Source organism: Petaurus breviceps, unplaced genomic scaffold (assembly GCF_028583685.1).
Source record: "Petaurus breviceps papuanus isolate PSGF00001 unplaced genomic scaffold, PetGlider_PUasm1.0 139, whole genome shotgun sequence".
Lineage (NCBI taxonomy): Eukaryota > Metazoa > Chordata > Mammalia > Diprotodontia > Petauridae > Petaurus > Petaurus breviceps.
Window position 1 is genome coordinate 11,495,942 of NW_027185697.1, and position 9,341 is coordinate 11,505,282.

General features: G+C 52.6%; 1 protein-coding gene across 1 annotated transcript in view; it reads right to left on the reverse strand.

Moving 5' to 3' along the window:
- Nucleotides 1-2,026: 2,026 nt before the first annotated feature.
- The window catches only part of CYP26B1 (cytochrome P450 family 26 subfamily B member 1), a 26,798-nt gene continuing 19,483 nt past the window's right edge, over nt 2,027-9,341 (reverse strand). The window contains exons 3-6 of the mRNA XM_069066543.1: nt 7,274-7,549; nt 6,519-6,674; nt 5,780-6,061; nt 2,027-5,379 (exon numbers count right to left, since the gene is read on the reverse strand). Coding sequence (XP_068922644.1) covers nt 4,987-5,379; nt 5,780-6,061; nt 6,519-6,674; nt 7,274-7,549 — 1,107 coding nt within the window. The 3' untranslated portion in view covers nt 2,027-4,986. The remainder of the gene's footprint in view (nt 5,380-5,779; nt 6,062-6,518; nt 6,675-7,273; nt 7,550-9,341) is intronic.

Genomic DNA, 9,341 nt, shown 5'->3' on the forward strand with positions numbered 1-9,341 from the left:
AGAAAATTCCAGATTTCCACAGGAGCCTCAGGAGAAGGGAAAAAACTTACTAAGGGGAATGTGTGTGTGTGTATGTGTGTGTTTTCTTTCCAAAGTGCAAATAAACCTCTCTTCTGTGGTATGGCCCATGGCACCAAAGAGGAGGGAGTACTGTGGGTCCCAGGCCTGACCCCCATTCTTGGCCAGGAGCTGGGGCTCTGGGGGAGGGGGCACCTAGGGAAAGGAATGTTGGCTCTTACCCCGGTCACACAGGTCGGAAACCCAGGCGGGATTCCTCCCTCCCACAAGGGTGGGATCCTGCGTCAGTCTACCCTCCATGGGGGGTCAGGGGGGACTCCAGGCCCCCTAATTAGATAGCAAACGGTTAGCTGGTCAAGGGCAAACACTGAGGTTGTTTGTCCTAGGTCTCAGGGAGGTGGTTTGGATAGAAATCAGGGACCGCCACCTTTTCCAAAACAGGCCCAGGAATCACTGGCGTGGTTGCCCAGGGTGGCCCGAGAAGGAGGCCAGGGATGGGTCTGGGGAAGGAGATAGAGCCAGGGTGAGAGCAATGGGGCACGTGCCCCAGGGAACCTGTGGTCCTGGTATCTGCCCTGGCCTTTCACTCTGCTTAAATGTTCCAGAGCCTCCTGGGCTCTGCTGTTTCCTCTACTGCCCATAACCTCACACTCATGTAAGATTTTCTCTTGAACATTTCATAAGCCAGGAGTCAGGGGAACTGGGTTCCCTACTGCGTGATCTTGGTTTCTTCATCAGAAATGTAAGGAAGGAGGCTCTGGGCTCCATCCCAACCTTCATGATTGTAACTTTATCTGCTGATAGACCCTTCCAAAGCTACCACCCTAGTTCAGACCCTTGTCACCTCTCTCCTGGACGATGCCCTCCAGCTCCGTGCCTCTCCAAGAAAAGGCAACATAACCACCTTCCTACAGTCCGTCCAAGGGAGTTCCCCTGGGAGATGAATGTCTACAGCATGAGTAAAGGGGCCACATGATACTGGGAAGGATTTAGATTAGACATAGAAAGACCTACCCAGGCTTATCATGGGGTGGTGTTCAAGGCTCTGCATCTGGAGGCAGCTGGCCAGAATTCAGTGCCAGTTTTTCTGTTTGCTAACTGTATAAACCTAGACTTCCCCTCTCCGAGCCTCAGTTTTCTCCTCTGTAAAATAAGTTCGACCTGTTGATCTCTAAAGGACCTTCCAGGTTTAAAGGCTTTGATCCCACGAAATGAATTCTGGGAATGCTCCTCCCATATCTTTCTTAGGCCCTCCCCACCTGCCTGTAGCCCCCTCCCTCCATCAAGACCTCCAGCAGGACCTGCTACCATGGGCCGTTCCTGATTCTCACAGCTGCCGGTGTTTCCCTCTCCACATTTCTCTGTGAGTTTTGGTATTGACTGGTCTGTGTCTATACTGCATCCCTCCCAGGAGAGCATAAGCTCCTTGAGGGCAGGGTCTGGGCTCTTGTGTTTGTATCTCCGGCACCTACTGGGTACTTAGGCTCCTTAAGAAAAGGGAAGGATCTGGGCAAGACCAGAGCTAGGAATCCTTGTTCCCAGGTTTGTGGGCACAAAATGGGCCTGGAAAGAATGAGTAGCATGAAACATGACCTTGAATCAACTCTTCAAGACAAATTCAGTTGATCAGGTGGGAAAGTCACTTCTGTGGGAAGAGATCTTGGGACCTCCAGAGGCCGTGTTGGAGGGGAGGGGGGAAGGGGCTCCCCTAAGATGAGTCTGCCAGGGAAGAAAGGCCTGTTCGGGAGCTTTCCTACTTTAATTAAGCATTGTTGCTAACTAGGTGCTTAGCTCATTATCTCTAGGGTAATGAGAAATCTCATAACTGTCAGTGCCCCCTAAATTATGGTGTCCTGGGACAAAATCACAGTCATTTCACTCTGTTTCTAGCTTTGGGTATGGGGCAGTGCTGCCCCCAGGCAGGCAAAAGGATGGCAAAGGGATGTTGCTTTCACCCCACTCCCACAGGTTCTGGAAAGAAAAGACAAAATCCACAAAGAGAAGGAAGGCCAGGCAGAGTCCCCTCTTTTATTATGGAAGTCTATAAAATAGCCACATGGATTATGTTGGAGATCACAAATCGCACAACATTCATTTTTAATATGCCACACGAAATATTATATACATATTAAAAACCACACAAGAGAGAACATACTCACACACACAGCACCAGCTCCATAACAGACAATGACCAAAAAAAAAAAAAACCGCAAAAACACAGTGCGCTCTTTGCTCAATATTAAAAAACAACAAAACCGTCGCGATAAAAACATATTAATATTTTTGAACCACGTTTACAATAATGGGGGCAGGGGGTCATATTTTACTAAATAACAAATATTTAACAGCAAAAAAAATCCTTTATACTAAATATCTATTTTGAATTATAACAAAAATAGTACTTATAATAGTTTATAAAGACAGACAAAAAACAAATTATAACATTTCTGCAACCAAAAAATTGTTTTTTTGTGTATAAAATAATATTATAGCAAATTGGGCAGGGTTGGGATGGTGCAGGGGGCGCCACCACCAGGGCCCCCGACATCAAAAGTGCTTTATTCCGCAAACCCACTGCAGGTGTGGCCTCGTGTGTGGGGGCGGGGGGCTGTATTGGTTAGGATGCCCCCATCTAAATCTAGGGCTAAAAGACACACAGATGCACATCTGGAGATGTTCGTGTGTACACACATCTGGGCAGACGATAGCGTTCCTAACAGATGAATGCTTCTGGCCTAAAACTGAAACCAGGCCGTCAAGCCAAGTGCCTTAGATCCACTTTTTTTTTTCTAATTTTCAGTTCAGGTTCCTCTGTCCTTCCTGGCTTCCAGGCCCCCTAGCTCCTGTCCAGCCACCCTCCTAACCCTCTGCCCACCAATCTCCTTGAAGAATCTCCCAGGCCTTCTCCAAAGTCTCCTGAAAGATATAGGGGCACCCCCAAGTTCTGGCTGGTTTGCATCAAGTTACCCAGAATGCCATCCTTCAAGGTGACCCTGCCCTAGGGTTCTAAGACTTTGAACCCATGGTTTACGGAGCTGCAGGAGAATGGGACGGGGCAGAAGGGAGCCGGACAAGGTGGGGTAGGGAATGAGAGGGGAAGCCCAGTGAGCATAGCCCCATTTTGTCCTGGCCATCCCTTCTTCCCCATCCTGACTTCCTAGCAGGTGAACCTCACCCACTGGTAAGTGAGAGGGACCTTTTTACCAGGCCCACCATCTTCTCCTCTTCAGATGCAGAGAAAGAGGAGGGTCTGGAGAAAAAGGGAAAATTTAGTCCTGTTGCTGGGTGCCTTGAACTCCCATTTAGTAACTTTCTCAGAGCTCCCCTCCATCTCTGTTTAGTAGTAGGGAGACTCCAGCAGGAAGGCTTCAAGTCAGATTCAAAGAAAAGGAGGCTTGAGTATTTCTCCTCCTTCCTCTGTCATCTCCTCCTGGAGAAGAGGCTAATGGGAAATATGGACAAGGGGAGGGTCTGGGGAACCTGGTGGGAAGAGGAGACAGTGTAGGGACAGAGCCTTAGCTTCTCCTCTTGAGGAAGCAGCCGTATCCCCGTCCCCTATGCTCTGGATCCATCCACCCACCCAGAGGGAGAAGGGGAGAAAGGGGGACTTAGGTCAGGCTACAAGGTCAAAGTGGCCTTTGAATCCCCACAGGGTTGGCATTTCTGGAAGAAGGGCTCATGGCAACAGGTCACTTCCCCGACTAAGCATGATATACACACCATCTGTAGTAAGAAGGGCTATGGTTAGACCATCAGAATAATGCTCTGACCTAGGGAAGGGTGTCAGAGAGTAGGGCAGGGGGCCACGGTCTAAGGGAAATCATCATTTCCTCCCTCCTCACTTTCAGGACATCATTAAAAATAGGGCAATAGTTGGGAGGCAGAGAAAGTGGAGGAGACAGCTGACCTATCCAATTCTGAAAATTCTAGGCTTCCCAGGGACTGATTAATAAATATAAGGGCATGGGATGGGGAGGGGCTTATTAGCTCAAGTGCTCTCAGTGGCAGGGATTGGGCATGGGGAAGGGAGTCTGGCTCGAGGCTGATAGATGGGTAGAGTGAAGCTGAGTGTGCTCACCCTGGGCTTCCAGGGCTAATGCTGGGGGCAAGGGGCACAGGGTAGAGGGGGACGTTGGGGGGGGAGAGTAAGAGTAGCAGCAACAGGTGACTTCAAATGTCCAGAGTGGTGGTGAGAGTCTCTAATGGGACTCATGGCCACTTTGGCTCACCACCCCCAGGCCATCACCCAGAATGCCTTGCTGCAGGTTAACCCCCAAGCCTGGGAAGGTTCTGGGGAGTCCAAGGCCTGGGCTGAGCAGTGGCAGGAGGTGGGGGCAGAGCAGGTCTTGTTTTTGAGAGTTGGGGCTGGGGGTGGGAAATTAGCTAAGGGGGTAAATCCCTTCCCCTCCCTTTAGACTCCTCCTCACCCCAACCCAAAGGTGGAGAACAGAAATAAAATGGGGCACCATGAGGGAAGGGAGGAAGGCAGGGAACTATGTGAAACAACATCAAAAAACACTATTAACACCACACGTTTAACACTGTAAAGGACATGCGGGTCCCCAGCAGATCACAGCCTGCCTGGTGCTGGTGCAGCACCAAGCCCCTCCGCCCCATGCAGGGAGGAATGAGGGGCTGGGCTGGGGGAGACTGGGGAAGGGGGGAGTCAGAGAAGGAAAAGCAACCCCTTGCTCCAAACTGAAGGGACGGACCCTCCTCCCAGCCCCATATTGTGGGGATGACCCTTTTGGCTTGGCCAGAGGGTGTGGGCCATCAAAGGAAAGGAGAGAAAAGCTATTGGATCCTCTCTCCTCCCCCCTCAGCCTTTTCTCTTTGCTCCCAGGGTCCCCCGACACTGACACAGGTTTCCTTGTTACCCCCCCCCCATTCCTTTGCTGGCTCCCACCCCCCCACCAAGCTATGGGAAGGCTGAGGTGGGTGGGGGGAGGACATCCCTGGGGAGCCCCGTTAGACAGTGGCCCCCAGCATGGCCTCAGTCTCGGTGAGGATCTTGTTCTGGTTGGAGTCCAGTCCGAAGAACTTGACACTGAGGCCGTCCACAGGGTGGAGGACGGGGACCAGGGTGATCCGCGGGAATGTCCGGCTGGCCAGCTCGAATCGACTGGTGCTGGCCAGCTCCACCGCCAGCACCTTCAGGAAGAGCTTGGCCAGATGCTTGCCCAAGCACGTCCGGACGCCGCCGCCAAAGGGGAGGTAGTGGAAGCGGCCATCCTTGTCTTCACTCCGAGCCTGGCTAAAGCGGTCGGGATCAAACACGTCTACATCCTTGAAAACCGGAGCCGTGTCATGAGTGTCCCGGATACTGTACATCACGCTCCAGCCCTTGGGTATCTGAAAGCCCTGCATAAGGATTAGAACAGACAGGGAAGGCCATTGAGAATGGATCTGGGAGAGATGAGGACAGGTGAGTAATCAGAGGAGTATTAGAAACTGGCGGGGGGGGGGGGGGGGGGGGGGGGGGGGGGGGGGGGTATGGCGATCACGCTCTGGGGGGGGGGGGGGGGGGGGGGGGGGGGGGGGGGCTCCCAGAGGAGAGAGAGCTATGTCCCCCACTCAGACCAAGGGCTCCTAGGGGAGATAACTGTGTCCCCCCCTCAGACCAGGTGCTCCCTGGGGGCAAGGCCTGTCTCCCCCCCTCAGACCAGGGGCTCCCTGGGGGCAGGGCCTGTGTCTCCCCCTCAGACCTGGGGCTCCCTGGGGGCAGGTCTCCCTGGCCTCTCCCCTGCCAGCCCACACTCACATCTAGCTCGAAGGTCTGCAGCACAGTGCGGTAGCCACCAGAAATGGGCGTGAAGAGACGCATGACCTCCTTGATGACACAGTCCAGGTAGCGCAGGCCAATGAGGGTGTCCAGCCTCAGGGCGCCCTCGCACACGCAGCCATTGTGCAGGATGCCATTGGCTCGCAGCTCCTCCCTCAGTTTCTCTAGCACATTGGGGTGCTTCAGCAGCTGCATGATCAGGGAGGTGCTGGCACTGGCCGTGGTGGCGTAGGCTGCGAAGATCAGCTCCAGGGTCCCATCCTACAGTGCATGTGGAGGGAGCAGTCAGGGCAAGGATCCACAGAGCAGGCACTGCCCAGAATCCCCTCTGCTGGCCCCGAGGCATCTTTGGGGAAGGGGCAGCAGACCCTTGCACCCACGAGTCTCTCACCCCCACTGTTCTCTTCCTGCCTGGTGCTGCCAACTCACTTGAACCTCCCCAGAGCCTCAGGTAAGACCTGAGTTCAAATCCTGTCTCAAATACTTCCTAGCTACTTGATCCTGGGAATCCACTTTGAAATTGAAGCCTCTATGCCTCAATTTCCTCATCTGCAAAAATTAATGTCTCCCTGCCACCTCAGACATGATGTGATCTTAGTGTGTCAGAGGGCAAGTCCCTTCTGCCCTCTGAGCCTCAGTTTCCCCTGTTATCAGATGAGAGGACTGGGATCGATTGCCGGTGAGGCCCCTCCCAGACCCTGGGCAGGGCTGTGCCCACCTTCAGCTCTTGCATAGTCATCTCCTTGCCATGTTCTTTGCTGCTCTCAATGAGGATGTCCAGGGCATCTGAGTAATCCTTGCCCTGCGTGCTCTGCAGTTTCTCACGGATCGCCTTCTCCAGCCCTTTCTGCAAGGTTTGCCGGGCTTGGATGCCCTGCAAGGGAATGGAAGCCTTCAGGAATATGGGAAGCACTGGGGGAGTGAGAAGGGAGCCCAAGCTCCCCCAATCGTCCCAAGACAAGTTCATGGAAAGGTAGCAAAGGGACAGGGGCAATGATGCCTGCAGCCAAGGGCCTCAGGGCTTAAGCAGAGTCCAGCCTGTCTATGCCCCAGCCTCAGCCTACAAGGATTCTCATGCCCAACTTTCTCAGAAAGAGATGCTTTCTTGAAAGGATCCAGGCACACACCTTCCTCACAGCATTCTCACTTCTCCAGGATCCTCTCCCTCAGAAATGCCCAGAAGATCCTCACCTTCCAACCCTAACCCATTCCATTCTTTCAGGTTTCTTCTCTGCCCTTTGCATGTCCCTGAATATGTATTCCCCTGTAACTGTCTTAGAACATAAGGCCCCTCTGAGGGGAGGGGTCTTCCTTCCCAGACCAGGGCCTCTGCCATCCCCTCAGTAAGTGGCACCAACAGTCCTGCCCCTTAGATGAGGGGCTCCCTGTGAGTGGGGACGCTGCTCACTCCTGCCTTCCTCCCAGTAGGGGGCCCTTGCTGACAAGGTGCTCAGGACAAGGGGTTGGACTCACCCGACGGTAGCCACTGAAAGGGAGGTCAACAGGCAGGGAGAAGACATTCTCTACAAACTGCTGGTAGACCTCAAAGAGGTGGGTGAGGTCCTCCTCAGGGATGCTGAAGCCCAGGAGGACGCGGATGGCCATGCGGAACGTGAGCTTCTGGGCCTCTTGATAGACGTTGATAGCATCAGGGTTGCTGCTCCAGGCTCTCAGCGTGTCTTGGATCACCAGCTGGATTTTGGGGAGATATGTCTCCAAGGCTTCATGGCTGAAGATCTTGGAGAAAACCTACAGAAGAGGAGAGATCCAGAACCTTGACAACCTTATACACATACACACACACATACATACACACACATACACACACACACACACACACTCCTTCCATCTCTTACTTCAGAGGGCCTAGGCATTAGCTGTCCCTCACTCCCAGAATGCACTGCCTTGCCACTGGGGTTTCTTATACCTCAGGAGATGACAGTCTCAAACCTCAGATCCAGACCTACCTTCAAGAAGCCTTTGCTGGTTTCCTTAGCTCCCAGAGCTCCCCCGACCCAAGCTCTCTTTACTATACAGAATCAGGTGTGTTATCCTGCACAATAGATTGTAAGCCCCTTGAGGGGTTTTTGTCTCTGCAGCCAAGGTAGCTGGATACCTGGAAGCAGCAGGCACTTCTCACTTCTCCAAACCGTTTGTCTCCTATGTGGTTTGTGTTAAGAGAGTCCTTGCCTGTCATGTTGATGTTTGGTCATTTCAGTCCTGTCTGACTCTTGGTGACCCCATTTGGAATTTTCTTGGCAGAGATTCTGGAGGGCTCTGCCATTTCCTTCTCCAGTTCATTTTGCAGATGAGGAAACTGAGACAAACAGGGTGAAGTGACTCGCCCAGGGTCATACAGCTCGTGTTTGAACTCAGGTCTTCCTAACTCTAGGCTCAGCGATCTGTGCCATCTGTGGCTGCTACCTATGTCTTTAGCCTCCCCTTAGACCACAAACTCCTGAAAGGCAGGAAATAAGGGCAGGAAATGTGTCTTGGCTCATCTTCGTATTCAATTCAATCAGCCTTTAGTAACTAATGCCAGGCAGACTTAGGGACAGAGCTGAACATTCTTAGGGCCCTCCCCTCGGCAAGTCTCTTCTAACTCTAGGCTACTGCATGGGCCTGGAAGGACATGCCCCTGCCATGAACAATCCCGTGAAGCCAACACTGGGCGGGGCGTCCAGAGCACGTGCTCCCAGGCCAGCTCTGCGACCGTTGGGGCAGCAGGCCTGGGCTATCGATGGCAGGGCCCAGATCTGATGAGGCCTTCCTGATCCCACAACTGATCTAGGCTGATATATGGTCTGAGGCAAGAAGAACAAACAAATCTCCAGCTGGAATGACTCGGGTGGGTGAGCCATCATTGTGGATAACGGCCCAGAAGGCATCAGGTAAACCCAGCGATACGACACAACCAAGTCCTGTAACTGGAGCTTCAGCTCCTTAGTTACAAACACAGATGATGCCCTCGCAGGGCTGTGGTCCAAGTGAGATAATGTACAGAGAATGCTTTGCAAATCACAAAATGCAGGGGACTATGGCCCTGGGTGGGGAAGCAAGTTTGGGGAGCACATCTTACAACACCCCAAATGGTCAGCTTGCTTCCTGCATTGGTAGGGCACCTAGAGGAGGGGGCCTCAAAACTGTAGCTACCATAGGGTTGATAGCTGAGGGGTGTTTAAATCCCATTAGATTGAAAGCTCCTTGAGGGCGGGGGCTGTCTTTTGCCTCTTTTTGTATCTCTAGTGCTCAGCACAGCACAATATTTATTGAATTGAATGGGAAATGGGTGTGGGAAGGGGTTCCTTGGGGACCTCAGCTCAGCTACTCACTACCTATGACCTTTGTGCCTCAGTTTCCTTTTTTGTAAAATGAATGGGGGCTGGAGCAGATGACCTCTAAGTTTCCTTGGGGATCTCAGCTCAGTTACTGTGACCTTAGGTAAGTACTTTAAAATCTTTGTACCTCAGTTTCCTTTTTTTGTAAAATGAATGGGGGCTGGAGTAGATGACCTCTAAGTTTCCTTCCAACTCCAAAAGAC